The sequence below is a fragment of the Acomys russatus genome, chromosome 3 (assembly GCF_903995435.1).
Source record: "Acomys russatus chromosome 3, mAcoRus1.1, whole genome shotgun sequence".
Taxonomy (NCBI): Eukaryota; Metazoa; Chordata; class Mammalia; order Rodentia; family Muridae; genus Acomys; species Acomys russatus.
Genome location: NC_067139.1, coordinates 82,626,754 through 82,652,834, shown reverse-complemented (window position 1 = coordinate 82,652,834; position 26,081 = coordinate 82,626,754). Strand labels below are relative to the sequence as shown.

General features: G+C 41.6%; 1 pseudogene and 2 gene segments (V, D, J or C); all 3 read right to left on the bottom strand.

Annotated features, from left to right (window-relative positions):
* Positions 1–9,667: 9,667 nt before the first annotated feature.
* LOC127187168 (T cell receptor alpha variable 23/delta variable 6-like) lies at positions 9,668–10,249 on the bottom strand. The segment is given in 2 exon segments: positions 9,668–10,044; positions 10,198–10,249. Coding segments are annotated over 2 exon segments (429 nt in total).
* A 7,508-nt stretch (positions 10,250–17,757) lies between these two features.
* Positions 17,758–18,310, bottom strand: LOC127187167 (T cell receptor alpha variable 22-like). The segment is given in 2 exon segments: positions 17,758–18,077; positions 18,259–18,310. Coding segments are annotated over 2 exon segments (372 nt in total).
* A 3,965-nt stretch (positions 18,311–22,275) lies between these two features.
* LOC127187166 (T-cell receptor alpha chain V region CTL-F3-like) lies at positions 22,276–22,854 on the bottom strand (annotated as a pseudogene).
* Between the last annotated feature and the right edge of the window lie 3,227 nt (positions 22,855–26,081).

Genomic DNA, 26,081 nt, shown 5'->3' with positions numbered 1-26,081 from the left:
TGATAGGATACAAGGTATTATTTCAATCCTCTTGTATCTATTGAGGCTTGCTTTGTGATCTACGATGTGATCAATTTTGGAGAAGGTTCCATGGGGTGCAGAGAAGAAGGTGTATTCTTTCTTATTTGGGTGAAAGGTTCTTTAGATATCTGTTAGATCCATTTGGCCCATTGCATTACTTAATGATGTTATTTCTCGTCTTAGTTTCTGTTTCAATGACTTATCCTTCAATGAGAGTGGGGTGTTGAAGTCTCCCACTATTATTGTGTGGGGATCGATGTGTTGTTTAAGGTTTTTAGCAGATCTTTTACAAATATGGGTGCCCTTGTATTATGAATAAGGCTGCTATGAACATGTCCCCTGGAGGGGGAGACCTGGTGGCACTCAGAGGAATGACAGCAGGTTGCCAAGAAGAGACTTGATACCCTATGAGAATATACAGGGGGAGGTAATCCCCTTCAGGAACAGTCATAGGGGAGGGGAATAATGGGAAAATGGGGGGGGGAGAGGGAGGAATGGGAGGATACAAGGGATGGGATAAACATTGAGATGTAACAAGAATAAATTAATAAAAAAAGAGAAAAAAATTACTATATAGAAAAAAAAAGATTTTGTTCTTTGTATTTAGTGACTTCTATAAATAGTTCCCAAGCCTTCCCTTGCCTGCCTAGAATTCTCCTGCCAAAATCAGAGAGGTGCATTTGCAAGATGCCTTAAGCCTGAAGTTTCTTTGCTGGTTTCTCATGATGGGGTCTCACTAAAGTCACAGTGAGGCACTGAAATCCCAGGTCCTTATTCATTAGGGGCCTATGTGACATTTTACATCATTTAGTGTTTATTTTGTTGAACCGACAGTTGGAAAGCTTCATGTACTCATGTTCCTATCCTTACCTTTTGTTGCTATGTAGTGGCTCTCTTCGTCTCCCCACCTGGCTTTGGTCCCAAGTGAACTCTCTTATATATGAGACTTGTGGTTCCACGTTTACAGCTTTCACTTACTTGGGATACTGATCTTTACTCTCTGACTAACAGTTTTAGATGTCCTTGTTTATGAGAGGTGTTTCCCCCCCCCAGGCACAGAGGATGCCAATGAGGCTCCACCTCACTTTACCATTACCTCCCTCCTGCTCATTTATCTAGCTTTTCTTCATATTGGGCTTATTCTATGTGTAGCGTGTTGGCAAATGGCATAGCTTCTTCTAAAATTTCCCCAAACAAGAGGGATCATGGAGCCAGAAGAGGTCCATGCTTCTATATTCCATTTGCCTTCTGGGTCTTACTGTATCTTCACAGGTATCAATACATCTAGGAGCTCTATTCATTCACTTTACTTCCCAACTGCTGGCCTATCTGACTTTCAGTACCTCAGGCTCAGTCCCAGATGCAAGGAAAAAGATTTGCCAAGATACCCAGGAACCACCAGTATTTCATGGGGTGAAATCTTTAAAATTTGTCTCTGACTAATTGACTCAAGAGGGCTCTGCCTCTCTGGGTGTGAAATCACCAGTAAAGTATGTTCTTTGCTCTTCAAGATACCTCCTCTGAGGGATGTGTTGATGCCAACTTAAAGAGAAAATAATCCTTATAAATCATTGTGGTGCAAGATTCCCAACTGTAGCAAACACCACACATCTTTTCTGTGATCTATTTTTAACTAAATGCTATCCAGTCAAACTATTAAAAAAAATCAGGTAACCATAACTATCTCTAAATTGCATAGAATGAGAAACACACCACTGGTATGGACCACAGAGGAAGCATCCACAGGTGAGACCTTCTTGTTCAGCATGTGCAGGTGTGCTTCTCAGCTGGGCTCCTGAGATGGGAGCTGATTAAGGATTTCCAGTTTTTGTTCAGCCTGTGCTGTCACTTCAAACACTGTGGGCCAATTCCCAGAGCACATAGAAATACGTCCCTGATTCCTCCAGCTCTGAGGCTGAAATGACAAGGCTGATGGACTTGGCTGATTCCTCAAACATAACAGAATAGCGGACTCCCTTCTCATACTCAGCAGAAATGGAAATCTGGCGATAAAGGAAAATCATCTCTCCAGTAAGTCGTTGCTTGTACCAAAAGTGATGGTAATAATTATAACTTGTCTCATTTGAACAGTCCAGGGTGACTTCTTGTCCCTCATGCACGTTTATGCTTGACTTGACCTGAGTCACTTTCCTGGAAACATTGGATCCTGCAGAAGAAACAGCGGAGTTAATAGAAAGCTTATCCTGTTTCAGTATGAACAAAGTACAGTTGGAATTGGGCCCCTTTAGACTCAAACACAAAACAAACTGAAGATACATTCTGCTAGCTTTTCTCCAATCCCTCTTTTCCCTCATGTCCATGTGAACTGCCTAGGGCAATGCTTCCTGCTTAATATCCTTAGCTATATGCGAAACATCCATACCAGAGAAGGTCAGGGCCACCAACACACAGAGCAGGTTGTGGGAAGGCATGTGGCACACGTCCCTCTGTATGCGTGTGACAGCTCTGCTTCTGCTCAGCACTCAATGTCTGAGAGCCAGGCAGTATGCACATGCCCCTCCTTTGTTTCTTACACTGCAACAGGAAATTGGTTTTGTATGGCCATAGGTCACAAGTTCTATTTATAGAGGGGAAAAAAACTATAGCTCACTACTGATTTTTACTTGCTTCCTTGTCATTCTTACTAGCATTTAAAGGGACCTTGAAATAATCCATTGCTGCTGGGGGTGAGATTGCTTTACACACATGAGTGCTATTCAGTGGGACAGTAGTGGAACCCAAAGTCACATTCATCATGAGCCATGTGTGATGTGTAATGCCCTAACAGACCACTGTAACATGTTTGTTTATCTCCATCTATTGTCTAACTGTCTAACTAAGCTTAACAGAAAAAAAAAACAATAATAAAGCTCTCATGGATCCATGGATTTCCCATGAAACACTGGCATTGGAAATAGTCTTCTGCTCTTGCTGATTGCTAAGATCTATAAAAATTCTGCAATTAAGTGAACTAGTTGTAAATTGTGTGGTAAAGGGCAGTCCAACAGCATTCAAGAAAATGCTCAACTGCTTATATTCTGTGAAAATGTACCAGCAATAAAATGGTAGCCTTAAGAGGCTAGGGAGAATGAGTTTAATATGAATAAAGTAATTTTAAAAAGAGTAAAAAAAAAAGTAAAAATGAATAAAAAGTAAAATTAAAAAATAAAGAAAAAAAGAGGCTAAGGAGATGCTCAGTGTGCCAGATGCCTGCTGAATATCATGAGACCCTACATGTGGATATGCAGTGGCCACATAAGGATCCAGATGATGTACATGCACCTGCAGTCTGACCTCAGGAACGCAGAGAAAGCAGGACCCTTGAGTCTCACTAGTCAGTCAAATGGTGAGCTTCAGTTTCAGTGAGAGTTCCCACAGAGAGAAATGATCGGGGAAAATGATAGACAAAGATACCAAATGTTTGCCACTGGTTTACACACACACACACACACACACACACACACACACACACACTGATACACATACACATACACACACAGTGTGGAGGGGTGTTACTATAATTTAAAAGCCTACTGACGTAAAAACTGACTGGCTTTTAAAAATGTAACAACAAAGTTTCTTCAGAAGGTATGATCTGCTCTCTCCACACAGAGAACTCTACTTATTACATGTCCTAGAAGGTTCTATACCATTGTCCTGTCTTATTCCATTCCATATGGTAAAGTCTGTAGATTTTAACTTAGAAACCAGTCTCATGATAACCTTGCCAGGTCTCTCCATGACCTATTACATGTTCAGGATACATATAATTGGCAAGCACTTAGGTGCATGTTAAAGCCACATGAGTTGGAGACTGCATTGTTGTGGACTGCTGTATCACCAATTAGAACATAGCTGTCAATCTGTGATTTGCTCTCATTTTTCCAATGGATGATTTAAATAAGCCAAATGGCAACCAGAAGAGAAAATATAAGCAAGGTCTCTAAAGAGCTCCAGTTCTCCCTATGAGGTAAAATAGCACAGTAATGAGCATTTGAGGGACTAGTTTCTGGTATCTGAGGTCTATGCCTCTGCCGTTTCACTACTCTGTGCAGAGGGCACATGCCCTGGATCGCAGGTTCTGCAGCCAAGCAGCCCACCCTAGGAGCCACAGAAGCCTGGGGAGCTCAGGCTGGCAGGGCTGTGCCCATGCTGAAGATCTCCCCAGAGTAGGTGGACGCTGTCCATGCTGCAGGATAACAGCCTCTGAGATGTGGCTTTGCAGTACACTGGGCTTAAGTGCTGAGACACAATCAGTTTCACTCTACGCACAGCTTTGTCTTTCCTTGTGGTTTAATTGATACTCCCCAGTGAAGATAAAGCTTAAGGCTGATGCAGAGATAGCTCAACGGTGAAAAGCACATGTTGCTAATGATAAAAATTGAAGTTCATCTCCCAGGACACGTTCAACAAGTTAAATGCCCTGTAAAACCTGAAAACTCCAGCTTTGAGCATGAACACAATTTTTTGGCCTTCAAATACACAGAAGAGAAAGAAGAGACTACCCATGTAATCACACTCCTGTGTACACTCATACAGACATGTGTGCTTCCAATCACCCCTACATATACAATTAATAAAATATTTTAAAAGAATAAACCTTAATATTTAAAGAATAATACAAAGAAATCAGTTGTTAAGGAAATTGGGGTAATAGTTTGATTCTGACCTGGGGATGAAAACCTTTACAGAAGGGGAGAGAGAAGATAAATACCACTGAGGATGTCCAACATAACCTTAGGAGGGCACATGGATTCCTGTTTACCTGGAATCATATTACATAGATATGTTAATGATGTTATCCCACTTGCCCTAACCCTCTCACGAAACAGATGATCTAACAAGAAGCCAAGTGCCAGGCACGGAAAACCTCTTTTTAATATGCTTATCATGGGAATCCAAGAGGCTCCCAGGAGAGTGCTGACTTTTGCTGTTGCATTTGATTGTCTCTCAGAGATCAAAGCCAAGTCCCTAGTGAAGATGCCATGCACTCTGAATGCAGGACTTGGAAGACGTGACCTGGCTCTGACCCCAATGCCTCATCACTGTGTGTGATAGGTGCTATGCAAGGTGCCAAAAGAAGTCAGCATCAATAGACCTATCTGGATGTGATGCTTTTGTCCCACAACAACGAAGAGCCCAGCAAAGTGTTTGTAAAGGTGCAATGGTGGCACTGATGACTCCGTGGTGACCAACGGCTCTGTAATTAGACTTACGACTCACTCAACAAGAGGGAAGTCAGGGTCCATATAGAACCCTAGCTAACTCCTCAGACCTAGTGACAGTCGGTCTTAGAGGAGAATCTGCTGCTGCCACTTTACCAAACCAGCATTCTTATCAACTGTGGTCAAATACTTGCCGTACTCCCACATGTGTGCGCACCTCTCATAGCTCTCAAGGAGGATTTTCTTAGATGGAGACGATCACCGAAAGTCAGGACTGGTCAAAATATAGAGAAGAGCTGATCATTGGAGTTTCACTCCCACCAAATACATCTTCAACAAGACTCCTGCAACTAAGGCTCTAAAAACATGGATAAAAACAAGGCAACAGGAAAATGTAAGAGCCAGAAGACCAGAAAGTCTGCTGCAAGACTGACTTCTAGAAATGAGGGGAATCTGTATCCTTGGTAGCACAGCAATATGTCTGCATGACATGTCCTGAACAATGAAAACACCAATAAGCATGGAAAACTGTAGCTAGACTTTCTTCCTTTGTGGGTCCTTATTTTATCTCCCACCATTCTCCACCCCATTTTCTTCTTCCCTTACAAACTTCTACTCTTAAAATACAGAAAAGGGAATGGAGGGCAAAGCGAATGAAGTTATCTTTAGACTACTTTCTATTCATTATGGGTGCCAAGTCTTTGGGCATGTTTAATCTTTACCATCAGGATATCTAACTTCTTGTTTCTTTGTGCATGCCTAGTAGACAAACAGCAACCAACAGCTTCCAACCACCAACCACCTTACAACAGCAACCCAGTTATTTACGACCCTAGCATTTATAAGTCACACATTAAAGAAACAATATGTAGCTGGAAGGACCACGCCCCTGTTAGAGCATGAGGCAAATCATAGTCACACTGTTAAGGAGCCTCATAGCCCAACACCTGGGATTAAAATTTTCAATAACATTTCTATTATTTTTTAAGAACAAAAATCTTTAGTACAGGAAATGTCATGATGCCCATCACTAGTCAAGAAACTACAGACAACTAAGTACTGATGACAGAGTGAGAAATGGTCACCCCAGGGAAGAGCCCTGATTAATGATAAAATAGCAAGAGGTCAGCACTGACATCATATGCACACTAGCAACACTAGGCAGACTCAGCAGGTTGTAAGTAAGTGTCTGTGTGTGTGTGTGTGCACATGCACATGTGTGTATAACAAAACAACAATAATCATAGAAAAGACGCCATGGATTTGAAGTTGTTATTGGAGAGCATGAGAGAGGTGGGAGGTGAAAGACACAGAAGGGGTTTCAGGTGTGTAATGTAATTACATGTAAAAATGTTGTAGTAATATTTTAACCAAAACAAAAACAATACTTTAAAAATATCAATGTCAATAAGGCAGTCTGCAATTAGACCTGAGGGGCTTTATTAGAACAAACCAGAACTCATTGGGTTTTTATTGCCTCATAAAACAAATTTCTCATGTAATATACTTTAATTATATTATTTCTGCTACTGCAACACTTCCTAGATCCTCCCCACCTTCCTACTTTATCCAAATTTACAATTTCTCTTTTATACATCCTTCTAAAAACAAATATTTAGCTAAAAGTTTGAAAACAGCAAAAAAGCAAAACAAAACAAAAGAAAAAAGATACAAAGTACATGGAACCAATTGTGTGTTTGTGAGCTCCTCTTGGGCAGGGGTTCTGCCCTGGAGTATGGTTGAAATATAGAGTGCCATGCTAATTAGGCTAACCAAGATTATTAGAGATTTTTCTTTTTCGCCAGTGTCCAAGAACTGGCTAAGGTCAGAGTCTCTGGATGTAAAAGCTGAGGGGTAGAACATTTTGGGGAAAAAAATCACTAATGCCGCAGTTGCACCAATGTCTCTGGTTAATATCATAGTAACTTTGTAACATTGTTTGCTTAGACAGAACAGAGTGGTTATATCTAGCACAGAATGACATTTAATTTTGACTTTTACCTTCCTCAATTATTTTAGTTAATGTTTAGTTTGTATTAACATCAATTATTTTGGTTACAATGTCTGGACCAACGGCAGGGTCATGGAAATTTCCCATGTGTTGCCAAGGCAGATGTGACTGAGAAATCTCAAAGCAGACACAAAACAGAGTTAGGAGATGTGGTTACCTCAGTCAAATCATGTTTGATAACTTTGTGTCACTATATTGAAGAAAGATGGTTTTTTCTTTCCCAGCAAGTACCAACTGCTATAGCCTTTTCTTCTTTTGTTTAATTAACTTTTGTCCACACAATATATTTTGATGAGGTTTTTACTCTTCTCTTAGTCTTGCCAGTCAGTTTTGTTTGGTTTCAGATTTTTTAATTGCATTGGCCTTTCTTTTATTTGCTTTGGTTTTTATTTTTAAGGGGGTATGCTTTTGTTGTTTGGAGAGTTTTCTTTTTAAGAATGAGAGTGGGAGAAAGACCACGAAGTTGGTGGCCTGAATACAGAGTGGGAAGGCAGCATGGATTCTTAGTGTTTTCCTTGTACTCACTCATCTCTCAGCTGTTCTGACTCTGGTTTGACTGAAGGTGAATCACAATCACCAATCCTGGCTTCCCTGGAGAGAAACAGCAGAAATTCTCACCCCAACTTCTTTCCTTCTCACCCCAAAATACTGAGACTTCATATCCAAAATACATCAGCTGAGACAAGTGAGATTAAAACAAACTTGTGATTCTTGGGTCTCTGAAGGGTCCTGGAGAGTTGTTGTCCCCAGAACAGGCTTCCTGTAGTGAAACAACTGTGTGGGGATCTGAGCAGGAGTCTGGGAAGGAGAAGCAGGAGAGTGAGGAGCCTCTGAGTCCAGATGTCCAGTGATGTCATCCATTGCCACAGGAGCATGCCGATGCTTGGTGCTGTTCTGCACCTGCTGCTATAGTTTTCATGAAAACAACACCCCTTTTGAAGTGATCTTTCATTCACAAAACTGTGGTCATGTGAGCATTGCCCAAAATAAACATCACTCTTCAGGCATTGAAGAAATGAAAGCTCTTCTTGACTGTTGTTGAAAATGCAACTGGTGAAGGAATTTATGTCAAACCTTCACTTCCAAAAGCAGGATTTGCTTGAGCACCTCATGAAGACACCCAAGTGGTGAGGATTAGATTATTCTAAATCAAATTTTCTTGACTGCCTTTCATTTCTCACTAAATAATTTCCAGCTTTTCATTCCCTATGATGTTCAGGCTTCTGTCTTGAAGTGCACAGAGTTCCCCCAATAATCTCTTCTGTATTCTTAAATATTCTTTCTCTCCCCTTCCAGCCTACGTGTTTGTAATCAGTGAAGTCTATTTCAGTCAGATACTTCTGTTACAAATTTAAAACTTGACAAGGATAGAATGCCTTGAAAGGCAGGAGGGGTTCTCCTACTGGTATTGAGAGATACATCCTGCACTGCTAAGAGCCAGCTGACTTTATTTTCCTTTGTGAATTTCTTTTTGCATCCTGAAAAACTATTCACTCTGTGTCAGAAAAAGATTGAAGGATTTACATATTTAACTTAAACCTCTTCCACATTGTTGTTGTTGATTTTGGTTTTCTGAGAAGAGTTTCACTACCAGACATAGCCTCAAGCATTCCTCTTGCCTTGGTGACCAAATAGATAGGGTGATCACAGCCATTAACCATGTGGCATGACATATTTGTATTTATAAACTAATTCAAAATTTTACTTTCAGAAATCTTGTTGAGATCTACATAGCCATATGGAAATGTGATATATATTAAATGAATGTATCTTGCAAAGTGTTAGGCTATGAGAGGTCCGTTTTCAATTCTGTGCACTCCTGGTGGACACAAAGACTATAGATGCTTCTGTTTGATTAAAAAATATATTCAATACTGTTTTAGTGAAAGTCATATTTCCATTTTATGACTGAATTGAAGTCTTTCTTCTCACTGATGTCATTTATCTTTTGTAAACACACTCGCATATTTGTGAGTGCCTCCTGCCTTACATACTTGAATTTCTTGAAGATAGATGAGGATATGAGAGATAAAACAAGAGGACGTATAAAGGTCAGTGTAAGTCAGCACTCCCCTGGTCATCAGAGAAAATTAAGGTAAAAGACAAGTCTATGAAATTTCTATCCCAGTAGCCATAGTTGAGGTCTCCTGACACTGGGTTGTAACAACTGCACATTAACAACATAATTCACAAGAGCATAGGAAGACAGTGAGTTCATAGTTTACAGTTGGTACATATCAACTACACAGAGAACCATTTGCACAGCCATGCAGGAAAATGATTCCCCTAAACTAATTAAGGAAATGTATCTGAAACCTCATCTACTCCTAAGGAGCACAGGGAGACTGGAGAAAAGCAAGCACTGACTTCGACATGGACTGTTCTGGCCTGAGTGAGTCTAATCCTTACACTCACTGTGTCCCCTGCCCCCTGCCCCTGCAAATGAGAACCTCTCCACACTGTGCTAGGCTCAACACCACAGCTGGAGCCTCAGCTGCAGGTTTGTGTGTGGGCTACAGGTGCCTGGAGAGCACAGTGCACTTGCTGCACAGAAGTAGGTGGCTGAGTCTCCAGGCTGAGTGTCTGCGATGTGCAAGGAGAACTTTTTCTCCTTTTTACTGAAGAAGACAGTGAATCTTCCATCTTCCTTTTTATTAGACACAGATCGTATGAAGGTCAGAAGTGCAGGGCCTTCCCCAGGGAGCTGCCGGTACCATGTGAAGTAGTCAAATGCATTGTTATCATAAGTGCAGTTCAGAATGGCAGTCTCTTTTTCCCAGACAGTCAGAGACTGGGGACTTTGTTTCACCTCTTGCTGGTCATGTTTCTCCTGCTGGCCACTGACCCCTGTGTAGAGAAATAACAAGCATCATTAGGTCTCCTGGTATGCACTACCTGCTTATGATTTCAACATTGACTATTTTGTCTGCTGTTCTAATTCTCTCATGTCTCCAAATTAATCACATAGCCTGGAATATGTGGTTTCTCCCCATGACTCACAGGCTAGGTAAAGGCCTAGGACTAGAAACGATGCTTTCAGGACCTTGTTCATTCCTCCTAGATTGAAGCTAGCAGAGAACTCAGGTGGCTTTTTATCTCCTCACAGAACACTGGCTCCAACTTTACAGGCACTCAGTTCTTTCAGCTGGCTCCACCCTTTAAAAACGTTGTCTAAAGCTGTTTCTAACACAGGAAGTCCTCCCCCATTTTGCTCAAATTTGATATTGCTGATAATAGAGTCATGAGAACCAGAAATCCCATTTATAATTACAGAATTATGTACTGTTGCTAGAAATGTGTGTTGGTATAGACATCAAGAATTACAGTATGGAAAGAAAGAAAGAAAGAAAGAAAGAAAGAAAGGGGTGGAGAGGGAGAGGAGGAAGAATGAAGTAAGGAAAGAAAGCAAAAGGAAAGGATCAAAAGAAGGAAGAAAAAAAAGGAAGCAAGGTAGTAAGGAAGTAAGTCCAGTGATTTAACTAATGCCACTTCTGAGCATTAATCCAGGGAAAACAAGGTTATAATATAAGAGAGATACCTGCATATGCATGTTTATTAGAGCATTACTCATGATGAGCACTATGTAGACACAGCCCATGTACCACCTGTCAGTCAGTGAATGAACAAACTCTTGTACCTGAAACTACAGAATAATCTTCAGCCACAGGGAAAATGAACTCATGCCATCTGTAGGAAAATGGGTGGTAGTGAAGGACAGGATGTAAACAAAATAAAGCAGATGTGTAGACACACGATATATGCGTATAGGGGATGTAAGCATGTTTTTGTTTTAATCCCAAGTGTGGGATGTGAAACAGACTTGTGTGAGAGTGTGTAGGGTTTTTCTACTAGAAACACAATTGTGAGAGAACAGGTGATGTTTTGTCCACCAGAAGAGGAACTGTCTCATGGGGAGACATGGTCTTTACCAACTGATAAACATCCTAGTAAGGACTCTGAGAAGATACTTGGGGCTTGGGTTTTTGTTGTTGTTGTTGTTGGTGGTGGTGGTGGTTTTTCCTTTGGTTTGGTTTTGGCTTTTTTGTTTTGGCTGTCCATCACTCCACTTTGAGGTGCTCCTGGAGAGAACCACTCCAGAGAACACTTTGAGTTTTTGAGCTCCAGATTCTGCTCCAGGTTTTGACAGCTGTAGTTGCATTCGCCTTTGCTGTATTGCTTGTTTGCCGTTTAATGAGTCTGCTGGAATTTGCCTACTATGCTAATGGAATCGCTCACAGGAGCTGAGTCTCAAAATGTCTACTTCTCCTGTTCCCATTAACCTCTTTCCTCTCCTATCTAGGGCAGGTTGGTTAGAAGGCAGATATAAACATGAAAGAACTCCCAAATAAAGTACTTTGGAAAAGTTCAAAGCCTACACATATGTATTCTCAGCTGTAAAAAACAAATAAACAAAACAAAAAAATAAGGAAAAAAGAAAGTAAAGATAATTTGAAAGTAGAAGTAAGACAAATGAGTAAGGGAAAGAGGATGGGAAGAGGAAGAGGGAAGGGCAATGGAGAGTGAAGCCAAGAACAATATAAAAAAATCACTACATATGCATACATTAAAATTTCCCAATAAACTAAATTGCACAATGAATGTGTACTGATAATTTTGATAATTACACAATTAGAGAAAGGATAAATTAAAATTTTTCTCTAGTTGGGAAGCTCATATACACATACACAAAATGAGTTAAGAGTGAGTTACCTCATATAGGGCAAGAATACGCCTACTAGGCACCACAGACTAACAGATAAAAAGGTCAGTGTGGAGAATGGGTTACCTCTTTTGGTGTTTGGATTATGTTGCTTTCTATTGCCAATATCAATATAAAGGCCAGAGGCAACATAGGGAGGAAAAAATTTATTTGGCTCACATTTCTGACCATCGTCCATCACTAAAATAAGGAAACAAGCAAGTCAGGAATTCACGCTGGAATAGTGGCATGGACCATACATATAACTGCTTCCTGGTTGCTCTCCCTGGCTTCTTCATCTTGTTTTATATACAACGCAGGACCTCCTGCCCAGTGCTGACAGTGCAATCGGTGGGCTGGGGCCCCGTCAACAATTGTTTTTTTTTAATTACTCTTCTCTCATATATAACATCCCAACTGCAGTTTTCCCACCACCCTTTTCTCCCATTTACTCTCCTGAACCTCCCCTTTCCCCAAGACCCCTTCTCCATCCATTTCCATTCAGAAAAAAACAGGCCCCCAGGGATTGTAACTAAACATGAATATCAAGTTCACATCAACTATTAACAGAAAAAATATCCACTGGCATGCCTCCAAACAGGTATGACAAATACAATTATTTTTATGCTTCCTTCTTCCTGAATGTCGATATTTTGCTTCAAGTTGACAGAGAGTATTCACCACAACTTACTGCCTGTCAGCATGGCACATTAAAACAGCATTAGTAAGCCACAATCTTTCCTTTCTTATTGATGCCCAAGATCTCATCTTTGTATCAGAATATAAAACAAAATATAACTTTTAAAATCAGTATTTTATTTTAAGCTGGGCGTGGTGGTGCATGCCTTTAATTCCAGCACTCAGGAGGCAGAGGCAGGCGAATCACTGTAAGTTTGAGGCCTGCCTGGTCTACAAAGTGAGTCCAGGACAGTCAAGTCTACACAGAGAAAACCTGTCTCGGAAAAAACAAAAACAACACAAAATCAGTATTTTAAAACATTTAAAGACTTTAAAAGTTCAAAAAATTTTTAGCATATCTAAAGCTTTCTAATACTGGGTTCCTGTAAAATACAAAATAAGTTTAAAAATGTATGAACCAGGACACACTTAAATCAGACAAAGTAAATCCGTGGTAACAGGCCTTAGCTTCTCCCCATGTTTCGTCAGCCCTGCACATTCTCCCAAAACTGATTCACATGCTGCCAAGTTGGGGTTCCAGCTTGAAGTGAAGCCATGATCTCCCCACCCACAGCTTCTGAAGACACTAAAGACACTCGAGTGACTAGACAATATGACGAGGGGATGGGTGTGGACCCTGGTTCTGAGATCCTGATGGAGGAAAGGACTAAAAATGGCTTCAATCATGAGCAGATTTCCAAGTGGGAAGGACAGACAACATAATTCTAGACACTGTTATATCAGTGTAGCAGTAGATTGGACCAACTGTGGTGACAACCTTAGAAATGTACATCAGAGAAGGTAATATGACACTGGCATTGAAGAATAGTGTGCATTTTCACAGAGTTCACTTGAAAATTCCTATTTGTCGACACTATGAGCCCAGGATGATCAGGTATAATATAGGTGAATGGCTAGATGGATACATGTATTTGGTCTCTGATTAAACTTAAGCAGTGTAGGTGATAGTGCTTTACTTGTTTTAAATACTTTTTTTATTAATTTATTCTTGTTACATCTCAATGGTTTTCCCATCCCTTGTATCCTCCCATTCTTCCCTCCCTCCCTTTTCCCCTTATTCCCCTCCCCTATGATTGTTCCTGAGGGGGATTACCTCCCCCTGTACATGCTCATAGGGTATCCAGTCTCTTCTTGGTAAACTGCTTTCCTTCCTCTGAGTGCCACCAGGTCTTCCCCTCCAGGGGACATGGTCAAATGTGAGGCACCAGAGTACCTGAGAAAGTCATATCCCACTCTCTACTCAACTGTGGAGAATGTTCTGACCATTGGCTAGATCTGGGAAGGGGTTTAAAGTTTACCGCCTGTATTGTCCTTGGCTGGTGCCTTAGTTTGAGCGGGACCCCTGGGCCCAAATCTGCCTATCATAATGTTCTACTTGTAGATTTCTTGGACCCTCTGGGTCCTTCTACTTTGCTATTCTCCCATGCTTCTCTCATCTAGAGTCCCAATAGGATGTCCTCCCCTCTGTCCCAGTTTCCTGGTAAGTGAAGGCTTTGGTGGGACATGCCCCTTGGGATAATATGCAGATATAATTGAGTATATACCATTTGAGTGTTTCTGCTTCTGGGTTGACTCATCATTATGATCATTTCTAGCTCAATCCATTTATCCACAAATTTCGGGAATTCGTTGTTTTTAATAGCTGAATAGTATTCCATAGTGTATATGTACCACAGTTTCTTTATCCATTCTTCTACTGATGAACACTTAGGCTGTTTCCATGTTCTGGCTATTATGAATAAGGCTGCTATGAACATGGTTGAGCAAATTTTCTTATTGTGTGCTGGAGCATCTTCTGGGTGTATTCCAAGGAGTGGAATAGCTGGGTCTTGAGGAAGCCCTATTCCCATTTTTCTGAGATAGCACCAGATAGATTTCCAAAGTGGCTGTACTAGTTTGGATTCCCACCAGCAATGAAGGAGTGTCCCTTTCTCCCCACATCCTCGCCAGCATGTGGTGTCGCTTTAATTTTTTGATCTTAGCCATTTTGATGGGTGTAAGATGGAATCTCAGAGTTGTTTTGATTTTCATTTCCCTGATGACTAAGGAGGTTGAGCATTTCTTTAAGTGTTTCTCAGCCATTTGATATTCCTCTGTTGAGAATTCTCTGTTGAATTCCAAGCCCCACTTCTCATTTGGGTTATTTGGTTTGGTGGTGTTTAATTTCTTGAGTTCTTTATATATTTTGGATATTAGACCTTTGTAAGATGTAGGGTTGGTGAAGATCTTTTCCCAGTCTGCAGGCTGTCACTTTGTTCTCTTGACAGTGTCTCCTGCCTTACAGAAGCTACTCAGCCTCATGAGGTCCCATTTATTAATTGTTGACATTAAGGCCTGGGCCATTGGTGTTCTGTTCAGGAAGTTGTCTCCTGTGCCAATATGTTCCAGGCTCTTCCCCACTTTTTCTTCTAAGTGACTTAGCCACAAGCAATATAAAATATTTAGGAGTTACTCTAACTAAGCAAGTGAAGGACTTGTTTGAAAAAAATTTCAAAACTCTGAAGAAAGACATTGAAGATGACATGAGAACATGGAATGATCTTCCTTGCTCATGGATCGGGAGAATTAAAATAGTAAAAGAGGCCATCCTACCAAAAGCAATCTAGAGATTCAATGCAATCTCTATTAAAATACCTACACAAATTTTTAAAGACATTGAAAGCTCAATTCTGAACTTCATATGGAAAAACAAAATATCCAGAATTGCTAAAACAATCTTGTACAATAAAAGGTACTCCAGAGGAATCTCCATACCTGATCTCAAACTTTACTATAAAGCAATAGTTATTAAAACAGAATGGTACTGGCACAGCAACAGGCTGGTTGATCAGTGGAATCTAATCGAAGACCCAGATATGAATCCACACATATACGGTGACTTGATTTTTGACAAAGAAGCCAACTCCTCTCAATGGAAAAAGGATGCCATCTTCAACAAATGGTTCTGGTCTAATGGGATGTCTATGTGTAAAAAATGCAACTGGACCCATATTTGTCACCTTGCACAAAACTCAAATCCAAGTGGATTGCAGACCTCAACATAAAACCAGAGACACTAAGTCACTTAAATACTTTTCAATCCTAGCTTACTGAGGAGCCATGGAAGAGCCACAGTTTCCCCTGCTCTGAAGCAGCACTGCCCCTCGGTGGCCACAGAGGAATGTCTTCACTCAAGAGTCCTAACCTTAAAAGCTCATGCCTTGAGCTTTTCTCCTGAGCCAATACTTTCCGATGGGAAGAGATGTTGTGTTTGTTGGGTCAGCTATCAGATGGTTTTCTTACCTGTCTTCCAGCCTTTTCTCCATACATCATCACAATTACCCATTGTTGTCTCATGAGTAAAACCACTTCTTCTGGAAAATGAGAGAAGCCCTTCAGAAGACACAAGAAAATGAAAATGCTTGATATTTAAAATAAAGTCTTATAAATAGATCCATTATATCATTGACGTGTACACATGGTGATTATTAGCTTTAGTACATTTTACTATTTCTTTCACATCAATCCCAACTTTCTTCCTTCAAAAAGCTGTCATAGTTTCCTCCTTGCCCTTTTGCAAATATATGGCCTTGATGCATTAATTGATGGTACGTGTGTATGTGTATACATATCTATTTCTAAGATCATAAGTACAACCTGCTCATCTTCTTAAGTTTCTTGTGTGTATGTTTTCAGGACTGACAAATCAGGGCTGGATAACCAATTGGTGTGCTCTTCTCTGGGGTTCTGTTTCTCCCACTATCAGCATTCCTTAGGTGCCAGTAGTTCACTGTCTAGAACTGGGGCCTTGCGTACATCCTCATCCAGTTTAGCATGGCAATTGTTCTTATTCAGTTGTTTCCAGACAGCCATGTTGGTGAAGCTTCATCTGTGTAGCTCTGACACTTTCAGGAGACACAATTTCAAAGCAAACTCTCTGATCCTCTGGCTCTTCTCAGCTTTCCTTCTGTGTTTCCTGAGCCTTAGCAGGGGAAGGAGTCTTATTGCAGACATATGCGTTGTGACTAGCACCCACAACTGTGCATCTCAATAGGTTGGATTTTCCTGGAATAGTCTCCATCCTTTCGTAAAGTCATGGATCTTGGAGTAGAACGTCAATCGTCACTGGGCTAAACATAGACAATGCCCAACTACTTTCTAAGTATGTATCCTCAACACATACAAGATCACCCAGAGAGTCTGCTTAGTTTGCTCTTCTTAGAACGAGTCATTCCTTCTGTTTTATTGAGTTGTAAGAGCCATTTAGGTATTCTTTTTAATGTTCTTTGAAAAACATACATGTTTTGAGTACTTCCACACAACTGCTATGCTCTTTATCTTTTTAAAGATGTTGAGACCTCTGCCTAGAAAAGTTCAAATAATGATAAGTAAAGTTAAATGTATGAAAAGGTAACTCAAAATAATGACTTAGAAGATTTAATATTTTCAATTCCCCTCAACATCTTCTAAAAATTTAATAAAAGCATCCTACTTTAAACTGATGTGAAGAATGGAGAGCAGCCTACCCTGGGGGCACCATTCTGTGACAGTGCTCCTGGGTTGTATAAGGAAGCTGATTAAGGTGAGTCTGTGAATGAGCTAGCCACAGACTCCCTCCATGGTTTCTGTTTGTATCTCCTGTTTGAGCTCCTGTCTTGATGACCATCTGTGTTAAACTATGGCCTGGAAGTAAAAGCTAAATATATCTTTTCAGCTTTCAGCTTGCTAATTCTGAGTGTTTTATCTCAGCAACAGGACTTCAAGTAGAGCCTGCAGCTATCTCTGCAGTCTGCAGTTCATACAGCTTAATGTTCTTGCAGTTACCTCAGTTCTTCTCCTCACTAACCCTAACCTGTCCACAACTGTTTAACTGGAAGGCTGACTTTGCCTTTCAATCCTTTTCCCACTTACCACTTATGAGATCAGCACACTGTGTCTTGCATGATCACATGGCTTCTTTCCTCACATCAACTGCTCTGTTAGTTCTGAGATGGACATCTATACTTGGAGAGAGACTGTGTATTGAGAAATGAAGATGAAGACTGAAGTCCTGACCCTACAGGGCCAAAAGATTATCTGAAGGTACAATTCTACCAATACAGGAATGGAGTATTAAAACAGGCAGATGTGCTGTGGTGTCTTTCTGCTGTCTTATGACAGGAAAGAACCACACCCACCCAGCTTCAGGTTTGTGTACAGGCTGCAGGTGTGTGGACAGCACTGTGCATCATAGCACAGAGATAAGTGCCTGAGTCTGTGATCTGGGAGGAGGAAATATGCAACGAGCTGCGGCGTTCCTTAGTGATGGTCGTGGACATCAGTCTTCCATTCTGCTTTGTTCCAGAAGGATTGTAAAACAGGCTGACGAGGCGTCCCCCAGAACTTTGGTAAAACCACTGCAACTGAGTTGCTGTGGTGGAAAAGTTGCACTGCAGTGTTGCATTCTCCCCTTCCTGCAGATCCAAGGACACGGGACTCTGCTCCACTTGCTGCCCTTTCACACCTGACAGAAACAGAGAAAGAGACACAGATGGCTGTCACTGCAGTGTCCACTGAGCCCTGAGTGCACCCCATGTCCTTTGAGAAGGTGGTAGCTCTGTAGGACTCCTGAGCTGCTTTTCCCACCCGCCCATGTGCTGTGCCAAATCCTCTCAGGTGCCCTGAATGTGGACAGCCAGACTCACAGAAAATCTGCGTGCACAGAAGCCCCAACAGAGAGCACAGCAGCCTCTTCATGGTGCTTGTGTGGCTACTGGAGACAGAAGCAAGTAAGCAACCCCTGGGCTATGGTGTCAGGGTGGCTGGTGAAGTGGCCCTCCTCCTGCACCAGCCAGCTCCACCCATGCCAGAACACACCCTACTGATTACCTCCCAGTCTTCAGAGCCTGAAGCTCCTCCCACACCAGACTTGGCTGAGCTTCTGCCTGGAGTACTGTGGAGGAAGGGGGACATTTTGAGATGATCCTTGGGTTGTATGTAGTTAGTGATCATGGAGCAGGAGGGCCCTAGGAGAACATGCTTCAGCTCCACACATAGCCTGCACACTCACGGAAACAACAGCCAAATGTTTAACTCAGAAAACAGGTGCATGTTCCTACTAAAGACCGCTTTTTGGGGCCTGGGAGATGGCTCAGCAGACAAGGGCATTTATTTTCCTTCCAGGAGTCCTTAGTTCCTTTCCAAGCATTCATATCAGGTAGCTCACAGCTGCCTGTCACTCCAACACCTGAGGATCTGATGTTCTCTTCCATCCTCCTCAAAACCTATACACATGTACCAGACATTTATACAGATGCATTGTCATACACATTAGAAAAAGAGGAATCTTCATCTGTCAAATAATTTAAATGAAATAACTGCAGTAGGACCAAATGCTAGTCCTAGCTTATTTAACTATGCCCCCAATTTTATTTGGGCCCCTACAAACATATTATTCATCCCAATCAGCTAAAAGAAACATTAAGAGAACAATATCCCATTTCCCTTAAGGGGGTCTGGTAGGTATTTGGTTGCCTTCTTGAGATATAGAGGGTTATTTTCAATGGGACTTGGTTATAAGTTATTATTGGTCTTATTTAGAGAGAAAACAAGGTTGGACTCAGAGATGTCTCTCTTTTTGTTTATCTCTCATTCCTAGGTTTGGAGATAAGGGTTGAAAAGAAAGAAGGAGGTAATATATAGATTTATATGGGGAAGATAGAACAAAAAGTAGATTAGTGAGTCTATTCCTAAACTTAAAGCCTCAATTGTCACTTACAAGGTTATTTTTAATTCACTGATATACAAATTTGTATATAGTTTCAAAATAAGTATGTGCTCATATAAACATTGTAAATACAAAGAAAAGCAAAGAAAAGCCCATCACAGAGTAGTTACTTTGGTGAACTCAAAGTCAAATCAACACATGGTAAACTGATGATAGGCTTAGTGACCTGTGCAGTGCCTTGATATTTCTCATAAAATGCAACATAATTCTGGAGTTACACCTTTAATATATTAGGTCCTATACACAAGAGAAGAGTATACCATACATGGACACCAGGGGGCAGTAGTTATGAGCACTGCCTTCCAAATGCACCACCACAGTTCTCACACTAGCACTGTATTCTGAAGGTCAACTTGTATCAATAAGCTGTGTGTGTGTGTGTGTGTGTGTGTGTGTGAGTGAGAGAGAGAGAGAGAGAGAGAGAGAGAGAGAGAGAGAGAGAGAGAGAGAAATGAAGTCAGTGAAAACCTTAACAGGGACCATTCAGTGAGGCAGTTTGGTGCCAAAGGCAGAACACAAAGGACATAATCCTCTTCAGACAGATCAGAATGGACAGCGTGGTAGCAGGGAGCAGAGAGAGCAGAAAAGAATACTGAATCAGGAAGAGAGAAACAGATTACAGCACCAAAAGCTATCTGTAAGTAAAGTAACATGACTCTGAGTTAAGGAACATAGAAGCAAATAGTCATGATTAAACCAGCAGTAGCTAAAGGCTGTGAACTCTTGATGTTAACACCTACTTGTACAATGAAGAGATCATGGGTCACATGAGGAGTCCAACTCAGTCATTTATCCTATCCAGTTCCAAAAATATGTTTGTGACCAATAAAATTGAAATTGAGAGATATGTGGTGAAGAACAGTCTTCCAAATGGAACATTCTGAAGACATTTTGAGCTCAAGAATATGTCATGTTATTATACCAGTGGGCTGTTAGGCCTGGAGTCAATTTGGGTAAGGGCCTGTGGAGCATACCTGGGACACAGACCTCACAGCCACTTACTCTCTGCATTTTGACCAGTTGTCAACATTACCGCTGTAGCCTCTATCTGCTTCAAAAGGAAAGTTCATTGATGAGAATTAACCTGTCAGTACATGTACTTAAATATACAAAATGCAGTTAGACGCAGCACTGATTTAGGGAAGTGGCTGCAGTAGGCTCACTTCTATGGCCTCTCCAGCCATGGGGAGTGAACTAGGATGACAGTACTGGGCCTGAATCCCTTCCTGTTGAGCAGATCTTTGGTCCAATAAGATATATATTAGTTCTCCCAAGATTAAAGTGTCACTGTTACACCCTTGTTTGTATCTTGACATTGTGGTCATTGTTTTGGTCAGAGCATTTACATTTTGGCAGAATTCTTTAGTGCCTTTCTCCTCTGGAATCTTCCATAGCACCTTCACACACTGTGTGAACTCCTCCTCAAGGAGACTTCAGGTCAGTTCTAGCTAAATTCCCCCATGTCCTTGTCTGAAGTTCATGGTGTCCTAAGGAAAGTGGTTTCACCTTCAAGTTCTAGGAAACAGTCATGGGCAATGGTGATAGCCGATTTTTTTGGAAGAAAATCTTGAATCCATTGACTAACAGCATGAAGGGAGGTTTCCCATGACTGGCACTGGGGTTTTATTTGATCTAGCTCTCATCTGAGAGATTCTATTCTATGCTGTGTGATTGGAAGTAGTTTTGATGTTTACAATGAAATTTAACATCCCACTGTGCTCCCTAACTGGTGAGATACCATGTATGTCATTGCTACTCTTTGTGCACAGAAATGTGAGTCTCATTTGAGAGGCATGGTGGTGGGTTTTTTTCAGATCGCTCTTTCTTTACAGAAAGATAAATATGAGCACTATAACATTTTAGTTTAAACCAGTCTTTGTTTACAGAATTGAGATGGATCAGAACCTTGTCTTCCTTTCCCATACACCAGAAAATTATCAGAGAATCTAGACTGTATCCTGGGTGGGTGAGGACACCACGTTGTGTGAATTTAAGCCAAGTGCACTGGCAGAGGGACATGTACACTAAAAGAGAGGGCTTTCTGGACAGAGTTTTTAAATGACCATGCTGTCTGTTATACAGTTATACAGTATAAGACCAGGAAAGCCCTGCAGCTTAGGGCATCTCCATGAGAACTCTAAGCCTTGTTTCATGAGCAGCTTCTCTAAGTGAAGGCTGTCAGGGAGTACGGTGGTTTTCATGAGAACAGCCCCCATAGGCTCAGCTATCTGAATGTTTGGTTCCCAGTTGGTGGACTGTTTAGGAGGAATCATGAGGTGTGACCTTGTCAGAGGAGACAGACATATCACTAGTTGTGGGTGAGCCTTGGAATCTCAAAGCCCAAGCCAGGCCCAGCCTCTCCCATCTCTGCCTCTTGCTCGTGATCATATGTAAGCTCTTAGCTATTGCTCAGGGCCATGTCTGCCTGCTTGTCTGCTACTATACATCCCACCATGATGGTCAACCTCAGAACCTGTGATCAAGCCCTCCAACTAAATGCTATCTTTGATAAGTTGTCATTGTGTCTCTTCTTGGCAATAGACAAGTAGCTGAGATGGGAAGTTGGGCTGAATCTCTGTGACATGGACCAAGGAGAGGAGGAATGTAATTAACTTGTGGAGAGAGACTGCAGCAGATTTTTAAAGATGAGAGTCTATGGTCCTCGTTTAAATCATAAATTTCTGGGGCAATAACAAAAGATCGATGGAGAATTTAAATCACTAGATTTTGTAAGACATCTTACATGTCAAGACATGTCATGATTTTCCTACAGATCCTGGCTGTGAGAGGTCACCCACCTAAGAAAGAACATTTTCTGTGCATCACAGGCTTGGTTGGCTCTAGCACTGAATTCCATCCTATCCTGTCAAAATATCCACAAAATTCTATATTTCCAGGCATCTGACCTGACATCTGTTGCCGCTTTTCAGGAAGCTCAGTGAACACCACTTAAATAAGCCATATAGCCTCCCTCACAGGGCTGCTCCCCTGCGCCTTTCTGCACCCTTGGTTTGTATGCAGCCTCCCCTGCAGCCCCTCTCACTGTGACCCAGAGCACAGTAGTACAGAGCAGAGTCCCCCAGCTGCACTGAGGACTTCTGCAGGTGGAAGGAGCTGCTGATCTTGTGGAGAGTGGCATGAAAGCCTTGGTGCTCTGTCCTCTTGTTGTCTGTGGAGCTCTTCAGGAGAAGCTGAGGGGCTCTATTGAGATATTGCATGTACCAGAAGAGGAAAGGATTTGTGTAAATAGTTTCATACGTGCAATTCGGCACCACAGGCAACCCCTCTGTCAGAGTGACCAGACCTTCTAACTGAGTCACTGAGTCTCCACTGCTCCTCCCTAAAACACAAAAATAAACAAGAAAAAGGGAAGAATTATTTTATAGGTGATGAGGAAGGTTAAAAACTTCCATAATTGTAAGACAATGTCACCATTAGTGCCTAGGGAAAAATGTAACTTACTGAGCATTAGGAGGAGCACAAGGACTAAGCAGGTGTGAGGAAGCATGGTCATAGAAGAAATGGCACTTGGTCCTTGAGTGCAGCAGAACCACAGTGCAAATCTCCTGCAGGAGCTCTTCTGGCTTCTCTTACAAACAAGGATCTCTGTCTTCACAGTGAGTGTCATGTTGAGTCACCCCTGAAGGAGATGTTCACCACATCTGAGAAGGCAGGGCCCTCTGCTGATTTCCCTTCAACCTGCTCCACAGGTGGCTGCACAAGACATGGTGAATAAACCTCACCCAAAGGAGGCAGGTCTCTCTAGTCCCTAATGGCTGCCTGAAATCACCAGTGTTACTCAACTATATGCATATTATGGTATTGAGTGTGATGAGTTTACGTAAAACAATACAAACGCACAGATATATCTCTGTTAAAATTTATATACTGCTTCTCATTTTATTAGATCTTGGATACTGCTTTGCATAACATAGGTAGAAAGGGAAGAGGTGGACTTGGGAGGAGAGACGTAACAGACATGTATGTTGATCACAACTTATTTTGTGGTATATGTTATGTATTTGTACATATATGTGCATGTATATACAGAACTATTTTTAATTGTGCTAATATGTGAATGGTATTCCACATTTGCAAGGAGGATGAAGAGGGGGAAGAAGAAGAAGAAGAAGAAGAAGAAGAAGAAGAAAGAAGAAGAAGAAGAAGAAGAAGAAGAAGAAGAAGAAGAAGAAGAAGAGAGAAGAAGACAAGAACAAGAAGAACAAGAACAAGAACAAACAAAGACAAGAAGAAGAAGAAGAAGAAGAAGAAGAAGAACAAGAACAAGAACAAGAAGAACAAGAAGAACAAGAAGAACAAGAAGAACAAGAACAAGAACAAGAACAAGAACAAGAACAAGAACAAGAAGAACAAGAAGAAGAGTACCAAAACCCTCACATTTAAAAATCATCATGTCAAAAATAAAGCATCATGTCAAGCTATCTGCCATTGCAAAAGAAAGGCTATGGAGAGGTTGGTTAAATGACTCAGAATGCGGCCATGAAAATGATAAATAGTGACATCAAAGTGGTACATAAGGAATCACAATGGAAGCATGTCATGAAATAAAAAAGGAAAACATACTCTGGAGCTGGCTTGAAAGAGTTTTCAGAGAGATTTGATTGAGAACAGAGAGCCAGCCTCAATGTGGATGGCAGCATCCAATGTCTGGTGCCACTGGCTGAATCAAAAGAGAAAGCTACTGGATCCACATCTCCTCTCCTCAGGCTCTGCCTCCATGACTTGCCTTAGTGGATTTCACCTTCAAACTGTGAAGCAAAGTAAACTCCATTTCCTTAAAAGGGGTTTTATTTTTTTCTTTGTTTCTTTAATCTCTTTACAGCCTGAACCAAGCCCCTTTCCTCCTCTCCTCCCAGTCCCATCTTCATGGCTCCCAGCCCAATTCCTCTCTCTTTCTTCTCAGAGAAGGGGAACCCCCGACTCTGGCATCTCAAATCTCAGTAGGACTAAGGGCATCCTCTCCCACTAGGGTCTGACAAGGCAGCACAGCAAGGGGAAAGGGATCCAGTGGTAGGCAACAGAGTAAGACAGCCCCTACTCCCATTGTTAGGGAACCCACATTGCACATTTGGTATATATGTGTAGAGGCTCTAGGTCTAGCCCATGCATGCTCTTTGGTTGGTGGTCCAGTCTCTGTGAGCCCCCCTCCATAGGCCTATGTTAGTTTTCTCTCTATGTCTTCATAGGGTGTCCTTTACCCCTCCAGCTCCCTCTATCCTTCCTCCCACTCTTCCACAGAACTCCCAGAGATCAGCCTATTCTTTAGCAGTCGTTTCTGCATCTGGTTCCATCAGCTGCTGGATGAAGCCTCTCAGAAGACAGTTATACTAGGCTCCTGGCTACAAGCATAGCAGAGTATAATTAATAGTGTCAGAGGTTGGCTCTCTTCCACGGGGTGGGGCTCAAGTTGGACCAGTCTCTGCTTCATCTTTATCCCTACACTTATTATAGGTAGGGCAATTTTGGAGGGGCCATAAGTTTTATGAGTGGGCTGGTGTCCCTCTCCCCCCTTATTGTAGAGCTAAATATGTGTTCTGTGACCCATCACTGTTCAGATTTGCTGGTACCACATTCCCTGTTTAGCTGTGAGATATCACAGTGTCCAGAGATAATTAAGAAGGAGTATCAAACCTATTCCACTCTCTTCTTAGCCTAGGACAGATTAAAAGGTAAAAGTTAATTCAATTAGACATGAATGGAGAACCGATTTTTTTCTTTTTTTTTTTATTTATTATTAATTTATTCTTGTTACATCTCAATGTTTATCCCATCCCTTGTATCCTCCCATTCCTCCCCCCCCCCATTTTCCCATTATTCCCCTCCCCTATGACTGTTCCTGAGGGGGATTACGTCCCCCTGTATATTCTCATAGGGTATCAAGTCTCTTCTTGGCTACTTGCTGTCCTTCCTCTGAGTGCCACCAGGTCTCCCCCTCCAGGGGACATGGTCAAATGTGAGGCACCAGAGTACGTGAGAAAGTCATATCACACTCTCCACTCAACTGTGGAGAATATTCTGACCATTGGCTAGATCTGGGAAGGGGTTTAAAGTTTACCTCCTGTATTGTCCTTGGCTGGTGCCTTAGTTTGAGCAGGACCCCTGGGCCCAAATCTGCCTATCATATTGTTCTACTTGTAGATTTCTAGGACCATCTGTATCCTTTTATTTTTCTATTCTCCCATGTGTCTCTCATTTAGAGTCCCAATAGGATGCCTTCCCTTCTGTCCCAGTTTCCTGGTAAGTGAAGGCTTTCGTGGGACATGCCCCTTGGGCTAGTATGCAGATATAAGTGAGTATATACCATTTTATTCTTTCTGCTTCTGGGTTAACTCACTCATTATGATCATTTGTAGCTCAATCCATTTATCCACAAATTTCGGGAATTCCTTGTTTTTAATAGCTGAGTAGTATTCCATAGTGTATATGTACCACAGTTTCTTTATCCACTCTTCTACTGAGGGACACTTAGGCTGTTTCCATGTTCTGGCTATTATGAATAAGGCTGCTATGAACATGGTTGAGCAAATTTTCTTGTTGTGTGCTTGAGCATCTTCTGGGTATATTCCAAGGAGTGGAATAGCTGGGTCTTGAGGAAGCCCTATTCCCATTTTTCTGAGATAGCACCAGATAGATTTCCAAAGTGGCTGTAGTAGTTTGCATTCCCACCAGCAATGAAGGAGTGTTCCTCTCTCCCCACATCCTCGCCAGCATGTGGTGTCA